This window comes from Tursiops truncatus, chromosome 3 (assembly GCF_011762595.2).
Source record: "Tursiops truncatus isolate mTurTru1 chromosome 3, mTurTru1.mat.Y, whole genome shotgun sequence".
Taxonomy (NCBI): Eukaryota; Metazoa; Chordata; class Mammalia; order Artiodactyla; family Delphinidae; genus Tursiops; species Tursiops truncatus.
Genome location: NC_047036.1, coordinates 81,110,300 through 81,129,412, shown reverse-complemented (window position 1 = coordinate 81,129,412; position 19,113 = coordinate 81,110,300). Strand labels below are relative to the sequence as shown.

General features: G+C 35.6%; 1 protein-coding gene across 1 annotated transcript in view; it reads right to left on the bottom strand.

The window, feature by feature from the left end:
• Window positions 1-12,122: 12,122 nt before the first annotated feature.
• The window catches only part of FAM174A (family with sequence similarity 174 member A), a 35,127-nt gene continuing 28,136 nt past the window's right edge, over window positions 12,123-19,113 (bottom strand). The window contains exon 3 of the mRNA XM_019940751.3: window positions 12,123-12,687. Within this exon, the coding sequence (XP_019796310.1) occupies window positions 12,684-12,687 (4 nt within the window). The 3' untranslated portion in view covers window positions 12,123-12,683. The remainder of the gene's footprint in view (window positions 12,688-19,113) is intronic.

Below are 19,113 nucleotides of genomic sequence, written 5' to 3'. Positions count from 1 at the left end.
CAGGGAAGTTGAATGAGCTTTGGTTACTATAAACCACTGATTTAATGGACCCTGGACCAATGCAATGTTGAGACTTTTTTATTGAGAAAATAAATCTTCCTTACTGGTTTATTTGGGATTTTGTCGTTTGTGGTCAAAAATATTCTGAGAAACCTGAAATAATAACTATTAAGTAATCAAGATACCTGGTTTTCCTTTCAAATTATGATCAATAACTTTGAATAGACATTACGTACCACTGAGCACTGAGCAATCCCATATCATTCTTAGTAATTTTGCTTTTCTACTGGCTCAAATTGCTATTTTATACCATCTCGCCCCTGCCTTTTTTAAAAAGATTTCCTTATCATTTTCTTAGCTCTGTTCTTACTGATTATGTTATCAAAATCAAATGTGCAATCTCTCATTTTTTCATGACTAATTTTTCAATCCTATCAGTGTCTGTGTTCAACTTCCCCTTCCCTCTTGTTGCATCTAAAGAAAATTTTGTGCTCCTATAAAATATCAAGCCTCCCCCATTGAATTCAAGATCCCCATAATCCTTGCTTTCTAAAGGACTTTGGTTCCTTCTCTAGGTTCCATTTCTTCACTCTTGTTTTCTATATTGTAACTACTTGATCTCAAACTCAGGATTAAACTTACTTTTTCTGGCTTAAGTCTCCATCATTTAATTGATAGGAATCTAGTAAAGCCACCAATAAATTTCATGTTCCTAAACTCATTATATACTTCTATGTCATGTTATTAAAACTTTCAGAAGTATCTGATTCAGTTAACCACTCCATCTCTCCTAAAGTATTTTCCATTTTCCTTTCTCAGCCATTGTGTCACTAACTCATGGTTTTTCTCTTTTAAAAAAATTCTTTTGTGTATCCTTCTCCACTAAACCTTTGAAAGTTGAAGTTTCTCTGAGCTCAGTCTGGGGCCCTCTACTCTTCTAAATCTATACACTCTCCCTAGGTGACTGGTGACCTCATCCATCTCTAAGACTTTTTCAAAATCAAATATTACTTGCACAGAAACATACTGACTCTTTTTCTGCAGTCTGTAATCTAAGAACATGCATAACAGAACTCTTTACAAACTTTGTACATTGAGGTTCCTTGGACTGTGATCTTATGACTTTTATTCTCTAAATTTATATAATCTCCCTAGGTAATTTCATTTTCCACCCCAAAATAAGTATCTTCTTTATGTCGATAATGCACAACATTTTTATCTCCAACCAAGAGTCATGGATTTAGATATCATTGCATTTTGGCAATACTCAAATTCATATTTTACTACCTCTGTGTTCCTGACCCAGACCCAACTGTCTACTTGAGATCCTTACTTGCCCATCTCATTGAAATCTTAAGGTCAACATGAGCAAAATGAAAATATTGATTTGGTCAATATTGGTCACCTCCCCCTCCCCCACAAAATACTTACTTCAAACCTAATCTTCTGTTAATTTTCCGTATCTCAGTTACAATACTACAACCGACGCAATTACTAAGGCAAAAAACCTGGGATTCATTTTGACTTCTCCTTTTTTTATCTCCCCCTCCAATCTATCAATAGGTCCAGTTGGTTTATATGTCTAAATCATATCAAGTATCCTTTACTTAATCCATTTCATTTCTCACCACCTTAGTCCCATACACCACCTACTTATTTCAAAAGCCTCCTAACTAGTTTCTCCAATTTTCTCTTACTTCACTCCAGTCTAGTTTCTATCTAACAGCCAGAGGGATCTTTTTAAACACAAATTAGATGAGACAACTTCTCTACTTTAAAAACCTTTCCATAGCTTCCCATTTGCATCGCAGTTATAATAAAATCCAAACTTCTTGCCAGGCCTTTATAACTCTGCATAATCCGGCCCATGTTGGCTTTCTAACTTTGCACTAGTCTCTTCTAACTCGTTAAACCCAGGCAGCCTGGTGTTCTCTCAGTTTCTATAATGGTTCGAATTAGTTTCCATTTAGGGAACTTGACATTGTAATTCCCTGGAATGCTTTCCCACCATTTTTTCACACATCTGTCTCTTTTCATTCCTTTAGGTCTCATTTTAAATGTACCCTCTTTGGGATGCATTTCTTAAATTCCATGCTAAGTAGCTTACCCTGCCCCTACCAACACTTGTCTAACATAGCAACTAGGTATTTCTTTCACAGGACTTATCAAAATCAGTAATCATTTTACCCATGTTTGTTTACTGGTATATTGTCTGTCTCCCTTATTGGAATATAAACTCTATGTGAGTGGAGATCTTGTCAGTCTTTTCACCTTTAGGCAAAGTGACTAGCACATAGTAAGTGCTTAACAAAATTTTGTGGAATTAGTGACTAAATATTGACTCAATAGACTCAATAAAGTTATCCATGGCCCAAAGAGAAATGTGAGCTGATAAACTTGTTTACATAAGACCTTTATAGCTCTCCCAGAAAAATCCTGAGATACTTTCTAACTGCTAAGTCTTAAATTTTCATGCAACTTTAAAAATATTTTAATACTCAGAATTATTTATATTTAAGCCATATCTCATTTCAAAAAGAAACTTCAAATCCCTGAAGTCCCTTTTCAAAATAAATATAGAAAAACTTCAAATTGAATAAAAACTTGGGAGATTGCTTCAAAGTGAAAATAATCTATAACAGCAATAAGTATTACTATTCTTGAGAATTACAACTATTAGTGAGAATTGGTTTCATGTAGATACTATGCAAATAACTAGTACTTGTACTATTCCTATATGGTTGTCACAGTAAGCTTATGATGTATTATTATCCCAGTTTTTCAAAATAGGGATACTAAAGTTTATAAAAATTAAGTAATACCCAGGGGCACACAGCCTGTGGCATATGAACTCTGAGTATTGAACCTACTGTGTTGCATTTGCCACTCTGCTATGTTGCTTAACCAGGAAGGAAAATACAATAAAAAACAGGTGTGGCAGGGCTTCCCTGGTGGCGCAGTGGTTAAGAATCTGCCTGCCAATGCAGGGGACACGGGTTCCAGGAAGATCCCACATGCCGCGAAGCAACTAAGCCCGTGTGCCACAACTACTGAGCCTGCGCTCTGGAGCCTGCGAGCCACAACTACTGAAGCCAGCGAGCCACAACTACTGCAGCCCACGTGCCTAGACCCGGTGCTCCGCAACAAGAGACGCCACCGCAATGAGAAGCCCGCGTGCAGCAACGAAGACCCAACGCAGCCAAAAATAAAAAAACAGAACAAACAGGTGTGGCAGATTCTACACATCCACTTGCATCCTTTTTAGCTTGCTTTTCTGTAAAATAGAGGCTGTAAAGCTAAAAACTACAATCCCCAGACTGCTTTGCGATACCAAGCAGAAGTTTGGCAATAGAATGAAGCAAAATGAGTCAGCCTTCGGGCAGGGAGATCTGATCTTCTGGCATGTATAATCAGAGGTATGTTTTTCTGGGGCAGCTGGAGAAGTTTCTGTTATCAAGTTCCTAGTGTTATAAGTGTTAGGTGACAAGCCATGGTAGCAGTAATGTTTCTCTGTGAACAGTTTTTTCTCTGGCTCTTCTGGGGATTTTATGAACTAACTATTGCTAATTAAATTATTTAAAATGCATTGTTCTGCACACAAGCACTGCGACTGATTCAGTAATTGTTACTACAAATAAGTAACAGGGACTAAAATATGGACTTGACTTAATGGAGAAAGTGGAAAGATGAAAAGTCAACTCTTAGATACTTGACACTGGAAAATTGGTCACACTTCAGATACAATGGAAAATATTTGGTCAAATTGTTATCTGATGAACTTTGTTGAATCAAACTATACACTGACTGAGGCTGTACTGTTGGAAAGAGTGAGGACTGATTGGAATGTTGGCTAGTGCTAGCTCTATTGCCACCTTTAAGAAAATTCTACAAGAGCTAGATGAACCCAGGTGAGAGGTAGATAGCTTGGAAGCACAGATGGAAGGAAAGGCCACTTTCGTAAGAGAAACACTCTCTTCCTACAGTCTAACATCTATATTGGCAGAGAATCCCCTAATTTGGGGCCTAGAAACAAACAAACAAACATATTTCACACCCTAAATAGAAGCCATCGCAATGGCAGCAAAGCAGCAACCTTAGCAAGAGATAAAACTGGTAGGCAGCCAGGCAAATGCAACTAGTATGAAGGCAAAAATGCGATTAAGGATTTGGCCTTACCCCATATACATTATTTTAAATTACTCCAAGGCAATGACCATTAAGTTAAGGGAGGGGGAATGGGCAGAATGTAAAGGCTATTCAGTAAAGAGAATATTCAAGATTAAAAACCTTCACTAGGTAAGATCTTTAGCTACAGTTAAATCTACAGGATACTGACTGGACACAGGTAATCTCCTAACTTTCGGACAAAACAGTAGGTGACCAAACACCAAGTCTGGATTGCAAAATCTTGTGACTGTCATTGCTCCACTAAAAAAGGTATGAAACAATTCCCAGTCTCCCCCAACACACAATAATAGGCAATTGCTTTTGAAAAGTACAACAGCCTGAAGTATCAGATCTGTGCAGCATCTCAGCAGAGCCAGGGACCATAAAAATGGAATGAGTACAAGATTGGCTGACCCAGAGCTTACTCTGCCACTAGTTCAGGGAGTCCTTGCTATTCTTATCAGCAGAATTTGAAAATGTCTATGGATGTTACTTCTCTGTATTTTCTTAATCCTATCTTTTTCCAAATGGAAGGTTTCATAATTGTTAATCTATACTTTCTCCAACATTGTGCCTATTTTGGGGACAGTTTACCTTTTAGTTAATAAATTGCCAGACAGCCAGGAACTACAGATGGCCCTGCTGGTGAAATTACCTATCATCAAGATTACATATCTTAAACTTTGATTTGGATGCAGCAACTAGAAGAGAGTTTGAGATGTCTTCATTGGAAAAGAGGTGGCTCTATTCAAGATAGCAAATGTTGTTAGTTCCCTACAAAATACCCATTCCCTTCTTCCTCATTATAACTCCTATTTTTTGTGTGACTGATTTGACTGATAGGATATAGCAGGAGTGACGGTCAGGAATTTTTGAAACCAGGTCATATGAAACCTTTTAGTTAGACAAAGTTTAGTAACGACATGCTCCAGTAATGTAGAAAATAGAAAATGGTCCTAATGAACTGATATATCAGGCAAAGGAGATTTCCAGGAAGAATGTTGAAAGTGCCAATTGTTTTCTGTTAGATGAATAGGATAAGATACAGATAGAGAAAGAATGAGCTAAAAAGGACAATATTCAGTGTTTTATAGAAGAATTTAGAGGGAAAAGAAAAGAGATAGGATTTATTGGGCTCAGAAATAGAACTGTTTATCATCTCCAGTCTTTGTAGGCAGCACGAGGTTTCTCAAAACAAGAAATGTCTTCAGGGCAAAACTCAAACCCAGAATATTTCTAATAACACGTAACAGGAGAATAAATTTCAGTTCAATGGTGCCTTTAGAGCACACTTTACTGACACCTCAGAAACATTTCTGGTAGGGCCTTAACCAAAACAAAAAAGCTTCTATGAATATCACAGAGTGTCTTACAGAAAATAGGGCTCCTAAGAATATTAAGGATATAATTCCACACTATTGAGTCTTTCAGCCTAAAATAAAAGAAAAAGAATTGTGGGGATGGCTTTTGTCTAATAGAGTGAACCCTAATAAAACTGGACTGAAAGGATTAGAAGCAATTCACAATAAAAAAGAGCCCTTGGGGACTCCAACCTTCTAAAAGCAGCAAGTAGGCTGAGAAAGCTACTCAGCAGCAAACATAGGCCAGTTCTAAATGAAAAGAAGGGAAGTGCTAGAGAGCATAGCCAGAAAACTAGAAGGCAGACCCAAGTGTCAGACTCATTCTCAGGAAGCAGGACTCAGCCTCAATCAAGGAACTGGTGACATGTGCTCAGCTAGATTTCAGACTTCTTGTGGATGAGTGACTGCTATGTGCCTCCTGTCAGACCCCGCTCCCTTTTAAAATCGGAGTTGTTGTTTGCTTTGCAAATTTCATACCCTTGTATCACCATTGTAATATTGTGTTGAGTAGATAACTTACTGAGTTTACTGAGCAGATAACTTGTCTCTTTAGTTCCAAGATCTTCCATTAGAGAAAAATCATGCTTGAGAAACTGGACCCTCATCATCCCCTGAACATCATTTAAATGACGGATCCTACACTTTAAACCAATCTCATAATGGAATACAACTTGGGAGATATTGTAGAGGAATAAGTCTATTTTGCATGTGGAATGAACGAACATGAATACTGGTAGCAAGAGAACAGACTGTGGTAGGTAGTCTTCAGAAATGGTCTCCACTGATCCCTTGTCTCCATACCCACACATGCTGCTCCTCACATGACAAGGTAGGCTGTAATTTCCTCCCCTTGAATCTGAGGACACTTTAGTTATTTTCTTGACCAGAATATGTGTCAGAAGCAATATTCAAAAACACCTGAGACCAGGTCATTAAAAGTCTTGCAGCTTTCATTTTTAACACTTACTCTTGGGATGTTCGCTCTCAGAACCCAGCTGCCAGGCTATGAGAAGCCAAAGCCATATGTAGGCATTTCAGCTGAGTTCCTGGCCATCAGTCAGCATCAACTGAGCCACGTGAGCGAGTCACCTTGGACTCTGAGCCCAGTTAAGCCTTCAGATGCCTCCAGCACCAGGCACAGTCTGACTGCAGTCACATGAGATATCCCAAGTAAGGACAGTCAGTTGAGCCTAGTCAATACACAGAAGCGTATGTGATGATGATAAATTGTTTTAAGCTACTAAGTTTTGAGGAGGTTTGATGTGAAATCATAGACGGTAGGAACACCTCTTATCAGGACCAGCCATGTTTCTTCTGGTCTTTTCCTCCTTCCTTTTGCAAACAAAGGAATGATGCCTACAGCTGGAACAATCATCTTAAGCCCATGAAGGAAATACCAAAACATTTTTAGAGACCTTGACCCTGAATTCCTTGAGCTATAAATGAAGCACTATCAACCACAAACTTCCTGACTTCAACACATTAGGAAAAAGAATCTCCTATTTGGGCTTTTGGTTACACACAGCCATGTACACAAACATACTCCAGGGATGAGGTGAATACACAAAATGATACCATAAGGTGTTGTACTTCGCTAAACAGAGGCTGCTGGTTCAGCTTTGAGTTTTGTGGGCAAAGAAAAAGAATCAGTCACACAGCTACAAAATTGCCAGAGTATATAAAATAAAAAATCAAACTAGCTGTTCAATGGGAACCCAAACATTTCTGACACTGAATTGAAGTAAATATCTCTCATAGATCCTTGTAAAAAAAAAGATATGGTGTGATGCAGTATACAATTTACTCATTGTTAACAAGTTAAATATGACATATCTTTCACAGCTATATATTTTTATAACATCTCTCTCATAATGCCAGACAGTCCAAAGCAATTCTACAAAATGAAAAACAATGAAGTTTTACAGTTGTTGGCAGTCCAAATTAATCTAAGAATAAAATTCAGAATATAGAGAAAGTGGTGGCCAGTGATTTCTACTATCAATCTTTATAAAAACCTTCTTGCTACTAAGCTGTTGATAAATCAGTCTGATAAAATCCAGCAGTATAAGTATTGCATATAATTAAAGATAGACACAAATGCTGATGTGGAGATAGAGTTAGCATTTTCTTAAGAAAACTGAAGAGCCTAGTTAGGATATGTACCTAGATAGGAGACTCTAATTCAATCTGGAGATTGGCTGAGATAGTAACCAGTAACAAAGTAAGGGTTTTCTCTTAGAACATTTCTGTTCATTTCACAACAAAAATGGCAAACTAATATACTAATGATCAAGCCCATAGAGTATATGTCCAATAATTTTAACTTGGAAAAAAATTAGATTGGGTACTGCCAAGTGTCCTCTTGGACTGTATGTATATATGAACATGGTGTTGATTTAGATACAGGAGGTGAGGGAAATGCTAAGGCTGACTTTCCCTCTGGTCTCTGTACTAGCAACAGAGTGACACTGAGTGACATTTATGACACCTTTATAACAAATGTATGGAATTTCAGAGCATAGATGTGAGGCAATAAAATCATAGTATGACCTTATTTTCCTACTGTTTGTCTCCCTGTGCCTCAATTTCCTCAACTCCTCAAATTTATTTTATCTTTTTATTGTATATACATTTATAAACAACCTTATCCTTTCTTTAGAAACTGAGATTTACATTAGTAAAAATAAATTTCTTAAACTCATATTCAGTAGGCCATTCTGCTACTTTATAGCTGTTTGATTTGGAGCAAATTCTTCAAATTTTCTGAGCCTCAGTATATTTGTCTGCAAAATGAAAATAATAATCTGAAAGAGCTATTGTGAGGACTGAATGAATTAACAAGTCTAAAGCATTTAGCACACTTGTGTTGTTAGTCTGAACTGTTAGTTATATGTGGAGAATAAGAGACTGTGGAAAACGAAATACGGAAGACAACCAAGTTGAGGAAAATGATGGAGCCAGAATACAGTACAAATCTGTTAGTCTCTGAAGCTCTGCTCTTAATCATGATGTGGTTAATCTTCAGACTGGTAGAGGATCTCAATCTGAGATTACAACAGAATCTTTTATGGAGCTTTCTAATTGTACAGATACTTAGGCCACTCCCTATGCTGATATAACATGAATTCTTCAGTGTGGGATCAGCACATGTATATAGTTTTTAAAATTTCCATAGGCTAGGAACCATCATACTTTCTGCAGAAAAGAAATCTCACTCTTTAACACTTCTATAAAGAGTCCCTTTGGTCCTGCTAATAGTTTTGACTTTCAGGTCCCCAGATATATTTGTTTTTTATACTGTGTACATCATAAAGGAGTTAAAAGTAAATAAAACTGCGAACAGATATCCAGAGTGGGTTTTTTTCTAGGAATAATGTTAAGTACCTTGATAGGCAACTAATTCAGGAACAGTAAACAGTGGACCTTTATGGATGCTAAAAATAAGTTTGATTGATCTACCCCTCAAAGTCTATTTTACCAGAAAGTTGAAAAAAGAAAAAAACTCAAAACTATGGGATATTGTGAAATTAAATTCACTTATCCATATCTTGAAAACAGAATATTGAAATCCATTAGAAAAGATGAGCCAGAGAATTGGGATGATTACTTTTTGAAGCCCAGCTTGCCATATTCCAAGAAAGAAATAATTATCAACAGAAATGATATAGAGTTTATCTTCTCTGAAAGCCTACACCTATTGATTTTACCTCAGATCTTAGGATTTGTTAAATCCATAGCTCTGGGCATGGTGTAATGCAAATTTGACAAGCCAAGGGCATCTAATTAAAGGTCACATGTTTGTTGCTTAGAAACAAGTAAATCTGCAGGCTTCTTGGACCTCCTTGACTACACTGGTGCTTGTTTACCTAAAATTTAGGTCATTTATCCACAAGAAGCTATTAGCCCACATGAAGCCTACTGGGTAAAATACAGTTGGAATTTTAGGAAGGGAGATTAGACCATGCACAGATGAAGAGTAACAACAGAGTCAGTGGGAAATATACGTAAAACAAAGAGATAAGAGCTAAAGTCTGAAGCTTAAAGATTGCCATCCTTCCTGTTTTGGAGATAAAGGATTAAAAAACAAAACAAAAAAACAGCCTAATCACCCTATGTAAAGAACTTTCTTCAGGCTAGTGGGTGAACAGAGTCAAAGGATAAAATATATTCCTATTTCATTTTTAAGTAATGAAAATAGGTATGGGGCCAGGTTGCCCTAAAAAGGACCCTGGCAGATTAAGAGGAATAACTATCAGAGATGTTTGCTTACTTTGCTTCAAATGCCTATTTGAGAAAAACTCCCTAATTCTGCCTCATCCCTGATGACATGAGTATTGAAGGAACCTGTATAATTAGAATGGAGAGAAATCCAAGTAAAAACACATATATTTAGAGTCAGATGAAAAATAGAGCCAGAAACCTGGCTAGAGATCCTATACTATGCTCTATAATAGGATCTTTTAATGAAATACGCAGCATCCATTGTTTCTTAACCAGCCAGACATGAAAGTTTTGGGGAAGGTCCCTCTTCTATCTTCTTCCCTTCTGCCTTTACCTCTTGCCTTGTAACATGCTATTGATACAGGCAGGCAAAATATATTATAGACTGTGGATTTAAAAATGTTCAACTTCTGATGTAGGGACTGATGTGAAATTACAGGGACTATCAAACATCTATCTTAGTAAGTCAAGCATAGCATCTGTACTGAGAATAATTTTTGCTGGATTTTTATAAGTCACTGAGGATAAAGCTGTTTATGAAAGCCATCCTTGAAAGTGCTGGGACAGGCTGAGGAGTATTGGGGAAATAAGTATTCCAATCACACATGTTTATGAAATGGATTATTTTAACTACACTCATCCCTTCAATAATTTTTCTTACAAGTTCTTTTACCTTACAACATGAAACAATTTTTCCTTTATTGCTTCACTTTAGAAAGTAAATTAGGTAAAACTATATTGAATAAGCAAATACGAATAAAACTAAAATTAAAAGAGAAAAAAAAGAAAGAAAAAAAAGAGGATAGTTGATTAAAGGTAATAGATTATATCCTTGGTAAACAACTAAACTCCAGAACCAGCAAGAAGCTGATAAGGTGTAGGTTGAGTACCCAACCCAAGGATTTGATTTCACAGTAGTAGTTACTTACCTAATAATTATAATTATGAGAAATTAGGCAGAAAGAAGTGACTTGATTTTCTAGCCACATGCAGTGGTTGGTCAGGCTTCCAGATCAAGTGTAGAACAGCTATATACTCCAAACCTATTCTTTCCCTCCATTTACTCCCCTCCTGAGCTGTGAATGCAATTACACTAGTTTCCATTGATCTCTAATTTTGGTTAGACTCTTACTAATAAAACAGCCAAAAGGAGGTACAAAAGGGAAAGGAGAATAGTTAACATGTTTTCAAACATCAAGATATCACCAGCTATTTTATAATGTGTATTTAGCTTTGTAGGTGAAAATCCTAACCATTTTATCAGCATGCTTGTTACACATCTAATGAAAATTTATTTACATAGCTAAATAAAATTTTTTGTACTATCTGGCACTTTAATCAAAGTGTGACTTATGATGATGATTAAAATAGATTTGCAGTTCAGGAATGACTATATGAAAGTAATGAAATAAGAGCGTTTTTAACCAACATGTCAGAATTTCACATTCAGTTAAAAGATATTCTTTTTAAAGTAGTAACCTAGAGAAACTATATATTTCTTATAAAGTTGCCAGTTAGCATGTAGGTAAAATGCCAACTCAGTTGGCATTTTAAGTGGCCAAATACTCCAACTTACCTCATTGCTAGAGGATTACCTAACCTTGCCTTGCTGAGCTCTAGAGTGGCTCCAGGGTTTGTTTTGGCCAATAAAATGTAGATGGAAATGAAATATATCACTTTAGGGCAGAAGCTTGTGAACTAGCATGCAGTTCACCACATCTGGACATTTAGCTACGAGGCAGTATTCCAGGCAGAGGTTTCTCCATCAGCCTTGGCCCTGGAGAAAAGACAATGAAGAGCAGAATCACAGTCCATAACAAATGGGCAGGGTAATGAGAAATAAATCTTTGCTGTTAGTCCACTGTGATTTGGGGACCATCTGTTACTACTATATGACTAGCCTATCCTGACACACACATTTAAATTACCTCCATGGCCCCTCTTGGCAAAGGAGTTTGTGACCCATACTTTTAAGTTCTCCTCTAATTTTTAGAATGTGAAAAACTGAAGCTCAATAGTGTTAAATACATGTTCAGAAGATAATGAAGTCAGTCTCTGTATCTAGGTCTGTCTGACTCCAAGGTCTATACACATACTTTAATTCCTTACTCTTCTATGTCATAATGTGATGGGAATGTTTTCACCGTTACTTTTCTCTCTCTCACAATACTGTAAATATATTAAATGGCTTTGAAATTCACTGGTTTCTGAAATATCTAATCAAAGTAGTATCATAATTTAACAAGGAAGTTGCTAAAATACAGTAACTCTTTTTGACAGATTTTTCTAGAAATCAAATAAAATACATATGTTAATATGTAATTCTATAGTGTTGTGTTTATCTTGTAAACACATTGTGTACCACTTTAAAAGTATTTTAAATCATATTTATTGTTTTGCATACAACTCAGACATTTTTAATATTCAAAAAACCCAAATGCAAAGTAATAAATTTGGCTTCTTTTCCCCACAAAAATGGGAAATACATCTTGGTAAAGAAATTTTTAAATTGTTTTTACACACCAGTTGTTTGTTGGGAATTATAGTTCCAGGAAAAAAAACAAAACAAAACCAAACCTTAACTGGCCAAAAAAAAAAAAAAATTAACTGATTAGTATGTAAACAGTTTACAATAATAAGGTAAGCAAGAAAGAAAAACTGATCAGAAAATACCCTGCTTTAAAGTAATTTTCAAATTTCTATTATGGTACAATTTATTCCCAACAACTCTGAGCCCATTAAGAGCACTTCTACACAGAGAAATACATAACAAAATGATACAGTATTTATTGCAACAAGAAATTAATTAAAGGTTATCATAATAGATGTAACTTAAATACCCCCCCATTGATAAAGTGGCTTTTTATTCCTTAAACATAGAAATTCTGCTCTTCATTGTAGAAAGATGAAGTCCTCTCATCAAAAGGCACATTTTTATCTGCAAGGAAAATAAAAATACTATAAATGCCCATCCTGGAACAAATTTAAACACATTTAAAAATACTCCCAAAGATTTGAAATGACAGAAGATAATGAAAGTATCTAAGGAAATGATAATGAATGGCACCAATAAAACACATGATTACTTTGTCTATATTAATTATATCAGATAATATTCTTCAAATTATAATTCTAACTTTTTCAAAGGAATTTTATATATAGTTATTGTGGGTAATTAAAGGCTATTTCATAGTCATACTAAAGTTATATCCTTATATAATATTCATAAACAACTTTAGTTGACTTAAGTATACAATGTAGTTATTTATGTATAGTTTCTATAAACACAATTCTTAACTGATCCTATGTCTAAACCTTCAGAAATGAGGATTAATTGAAGTTGCAGGCCTGGAAGTATATTCAATGAAACAAATAAAAAATGCTTTTAATATTTATAATACAGTTACAAAATTTATCCATACAGAATATAAGTTTTCTCTAAACTATATAATGGGCAAATTTGCCCATTTTCTTACCTTATTGACTAGTTTATGGTAATATGAGGCTATATTTTCATCACATATTTTTATAGACTTTAATTCTAATTATACATCAGGCTCTACTGCTACTTAATCCAAACCATAGATTCCAAGAAACTTCTGCTAATAAGAGCCATTACAACCAAAAGCACGTAGTCCAACCAAAGCCAAAGGTGTGCAGATTTTACTAACTTAATAAACCGTCCTTTATAATCATCATTAACACATAGAACTTCACTGGAGATACCTATGAGAATGAGTAATACTCTCTTCCAACTTATTGTTTTGTCTGAATCTTTAGTAAGCAATCTATAATAGACCTCTAAATGATTAGATTATTACAAGCTAATGAGATTCTAATAAATTTTAAATTGAGGGTAAATTTAAGCTTTTTAAAAATATATATTGAAGGTCATTAAAAAACCTGCTACTCATGAACAATAAATAATTCCTCAGAATTCATGCCTACATTTAGTGACCCCCAACTCCAAACCCAACATTTCTCTTTTGCCAGTTGCCAAATTTAACCTTCAGAAAATACTCTGAATAGCCAGAGTGACATATTATAAGCTGTCTGCTCAATATTTATTATCTCCTTTTTGTTTGCTAATAAAAATACTGATTTTTTTGTGAGCAAAGTAGGGTGGCAGTCTGTTGGGGGGAAGGGGAGAGTTCTGAGAAATTTTGATTTCCTGATAAAGAGACAGACGTGGCTTGGGTTCTTGCCTCTCACTATTTTGTTTTCTGGAATACAGATGTGATGGCTAAAATGGAAGCAGCCATATAACCACGATAAAACAAACATCAGAAAAGATTTGGGAAAACTGCATAGATGTAGAGATCCTGTAATCAAACTGCCATTGAATAGATGCCAGGAGTCAACTCCTGCATACTTCTTATGATAGGAAAAGACTTTCGAGTCTCTGTAATTCTAGGTTCTCTACTACTTGTAGCAAGAAATAGTCAATCTAACAGAAGCAGAAAGCAGGGACTGAGGGGAAAGGGAAATGGGGAATTGCTACTCTAAAGGGTATGAAGTTTCAGTTGTGCAAGATGAATAAGTTCTAGAGACCTGTTAAATAACATTGCACCTAAGGTTAACCATAGTGTATTATGTAACTAAAAATTTGAGAGGGTAAATCTCATGTTAAATATTTTTACCACGTTTTTCTATGAGGTAAAGCAAGTCTGTAGTATCAATATATTTTATGGAAACCTCAGTGTGAGTATTTTTCAAGCTTCAAGAATGTTCTGTCTCTACACATTATGCAATGATACAATAAAAAAAGACATTTTCAAGGACAAACTAAGAGCTCACTGGGAAAATCTTAAACTATCAAAATGGCTATTAAACCAAATCAAGTTTGAAAGGAAAAACTGTCCTAGTGTAGTCAAGAGTATTGTTATTCTTTGTTCATTTGAATACATTTGCAAATATTAGATTACTGGAGTTTTTTTTCCTCCCTGGTCCTTTTAAAGAAGAGATAATATCTTTGGATTTTAAAGAATGAACACTATCTGAGAATGATGGGAAAGGTTAATGCCTTAATAATTGTGTTTAGGACTTTTTCTGTCCATAAACTTGAGGTCCTTGTCCCTGTACTGTCCTGCAACCCCATTCACATAAATCAGCCTTACAGGTGGCTATGCTCTGCGTCCCACGCCCAACTATCCCACTATATACCTCAGAGAGTCTGCAATCCAGACTATCACGGCAGAATATAAATCCTGAACCAAAGCAGTAAGTAAACATTTTATTAAATAGATCAACTGCTATATGAACAGAAACTTGTGATTCAACTGTTCTGTAAGTTTCCATTTGACAGAATTAGTTTAGACCAGATCAGTCAAACACTTTTGCTCTAGGTCTGTACTGTCCAACACAATAGCAATCTGGCAATTTAAATTAAAATTTCAATTAGTTAAAACCCAATAAAATTAAACATTCAGCTCCTCAGTCACACTAGTCAAATTTCAAATGTTGAAGAGCCACATATGGCTAGCGGCTATCATATTAGACAGGGCAACTCTAGACCATGTGCTGAGATGAGAAAACAGCATTACCAAACAGAATTTAATGTTACATATCATTTGTTGAAATAATACACAAATTATTCATGTTCTTAACCAATAAGGACACTGTGATGATGAATGGAGCAAGGCAAATTTTCTTCTAAGGCTCAATGTCCACAAAAAAGTAAAACATACAAAAACCCCCAAAACCCTACATGAAGGTTCTCTTTTATTACCTGTTTAAATAATGACAAAGACAGCATAGTTCCCTTTAAATGGGTAAACTACAGACTATCCTACTAGTAACACACACTGGACATCCTTAAATACCAATTTCTATCTAAAATAAGCATTAGTACTTTGACATATTCCTATACATATTCTATTTACTTTGAATAACCTTAGTGTTTATTCTGATAAAATGTTATGCTCCACATTGAAAGTAGTGATTTAGAAATTAGAACTATTTTCAAATTGATAACTGTTTGAATAAGATCTTCTTAATGAGAGTTTCTGGTTAACACACTTATATCAAATCTGCTTCCTGACTGTGATATGCTGATGTTAATAACCAGAAAATACTTTGTAGCTAAGTAACATTGAGCACAAATGTAATGAACACATACAATACAATACTAAATTTAATGAAGCAGAATGGAAGTAGCTAAAAAGCAAATATAGAGTTTTTAAAATTACATACTTGGCAGAAATCACTAGAATAGCCTTGAAGTGATAGCAGTACTAGCTTTTAGAAGCTGCTACCAAGATTGCCAAAATGTCCTTTAGTGTACCTCAATATAAAATAATAATAATAACTTTACTGTTCAGCAGAAATCAAACAGAATAACAAGGTATTTTTTCCACTTGTTTTGTGTTGTAAAGCACTGTTTTAAACTGCATTTTTGAGACTGCTTATGAGTATTTACTTCCAACATTTTTTTAAAGAAAAATGAAGGTAATTTTTAGTTAATATACAGCTGTCTCTGATTACTCATCAGTTTTTCTATCTGAGAGAGCTAAAACGTCCTACACAATTGTTAAAGAATTGATATTTGGTTTTCAGTTTTATAATTCCTTTGCACAAAATGTTTCAGTAACCAAACAAAAGAAATTACCTCTAATATACAAAATTAGGATATCAATAGCAAATTCAAGAGAAGTCATATTAACTAAACTGTTTGAGCTATTTTTTTCCACATACCTACAAATTTTCCCAATTTGACTGTATTAACCTCCATGCTTAAATCTAGTGGTAAGGATGGTTAACTCCTCAATATCCATTCAACCCCAGATAATAATTCTGAACTAATCATGGTACTTCCATTTTTCTTGCAAGTGTTTAGTTTAGGAATGATCACATAACCAATGATATGAAAAACAAAAACAAAACTCTGTTAAACAGAGTTTCTGGGGAAACTATTCTCATTCCTAAGAAGGAGACACAAGATAGCTGGTCCCTAACTTCCACTGAAAATTACTATTCTGGGCATGATTATAGGAACTGCTGGCACCATCCTATTATTGGCCTCAGAATGAAGCCCGCACCTGAAGATGGTCAGAGTCAAAGGGATCACAAAGAACAGAAGCCAAGAGCCCTGATGTACTGTGCCTGGAGTTGGCCCTACCTGTTATATCTTATTACATGAAATAATAAACTTCCTTCAGGAAATTTAGGTTAAACCATATACTAGCAGTTTCATATGGTTCAATCTAATGCAAAGAAAGTTAAAAATAAGTACTCCAAATTCTAGCCACCAACAATTACTATTAAAATTTTTATGTACTAAAAGCCACATTAAAAATACCCCTCTCAGAAAGAGCTGACTACAAAAGGATAGTTTTATACTGTGATGAAATTTTAAGCAAGGAAATTAATTTACCTCTCTGGAAATGACTTGCTTCCCGTTATTTTGTGGATAGAATTTGGAAAATGAAGATGAACTAATTTTAGAAAGCACTTAAACAATGAAAGAACCATCAGTAAGACATGATCCAACAAGAATCACCAGCAGTTATACTAGTAGACTAATATGATTCTGCACTGCAGTTGGCAAGGCAGGCAAATAATAATATTTATATTCCTAATTTTGGGGGTCCCCTTTGAAAAATGAACAATAGCGAGTGCTTGTACAGAAGACAGAATGAACAGACTTTAGAATTATTCTTTTTATGGGTATAAATCAAATAAATATTTGAAAAATGAAATGAGATTTCAGCAGGAAGAGAAGCCTAGATTACTTAAACGCTCTGAGCCTCAGTTTTCCTATCTTTTCCCCTGCAGAGCACAGGCTCCGGATGCGCAGGCTCAGTGGCCTGGCCCATGGGCCCAGCCGCTCCACTCCGCGGCATGTGGGATCTTCCCAGACCGGGGCATGAACCCGTGTCCCCTTCATCAACAGGCGGACTCTCAACCACTGCGCCACCTGGGAAGCCCCAGTTTTCCTATCTTTAAAGTGAGAGCAATAGAAACTACCCTGCAAGATGGTCTTGATGATTTCATTGTTAAGGAGCCTAGCACAGTGTCTGGTACATCCTGCACTAAGGCAGGTATTTACTATCAAGTGATTATTATAATTACACCTATTATAGTTCTGCTACCCCACTCTGTCCAGGTTTCCCCCTGGCTCAGTGATAGGACCCCTGCCTGATTTTATCCCTCTTAAAGACATTCTCTCTACCACTGTCATACATTCCTTTGCTTTTTTCTACCATTTATATGACTGCTCTGGGAAGCCCTTCCTGAAAATCCTCTTTCAGGGCCTACGAAGACCTTGTGATACACTCTCCATATAAGTATTGATTTTTCCCTTTTATTGAGAGCAACAAATGGCATTAACCATGATTATCAGCTGTTATTAAAGTGAGTTACAATAGGATCTATACAGATAGTCCCCAACTTATGATGGTTTGACTTAACAATTTTTTTTTGACTTTATCATGGTGTGAAAATAATATGCATTCAGCTGAAACCATACTTCAAATTTTGAATTAGATCTATTCTCAGGCTAGTATTATCTTTCCTCTTTTGTGATGCGGGGCAGTGGCAGGGAACCATGCTTCCCAATCAGCCATGTGATCACGAGGGTAAACAAATGATACACTTAAAACCATTTTGTACTCATACAACCCATCTGTTTTTCACTTTCAGTGTGGTACTCAATAAATTACATGAGATATTCAACACTTTATTATAAAACAGGCTTTGTGTTAGATGATTTTGCCCAACTATAGGCTGATATAAGTGCTCTGAGCACATTTAAGGTAGGCCAGGCTAAGCTATGATGTTCAGTTAAGTTTGGTTTATTAAATGCATTTCCGACTTACGATATCATCAGTTTACACTGGCTTTATCAGGACATGTCCCCATTGTAAGTTGAGGAAGATCTGTGCATCTTTCCCACAAGATAAATTTGAAATGTTGAATAAATTGATGGCATAATGCATGTTTAATATCTAATACCAACATTGGAAGATCAGAGAAAGTCCTGCCCATTGAATCTACTTCAAATGAAGTAATAGAGTTTGGACTGTATATCTCAACAGAAAATAATCTCTAAGTTACAGAAGGTAATAGGAATACAAACACACCTCTGTCCACACTTCTCTGAAACTTCTGTCCATTACTAGAAAAGAAATGAGTCTACCTTTCTCAAAGTGAGAGACAGAAAAAGAGGTCGATGTGTGCATAGACCTTGAAAAAAAATCACAGAGAGATCTAAAATCAGTGTAGGTGTTATTTAATGCTGTTTGAAGAAGAAAATAAAAGGGGAATAGAAAAACTGGTCTTTGCTTCTTGGCACCCTGAAATATCCATCTTATTGCTCATTTTAAAAGGTGCAAAAGTAGGTCGGGCTTAGAGAAGAGCATTACCT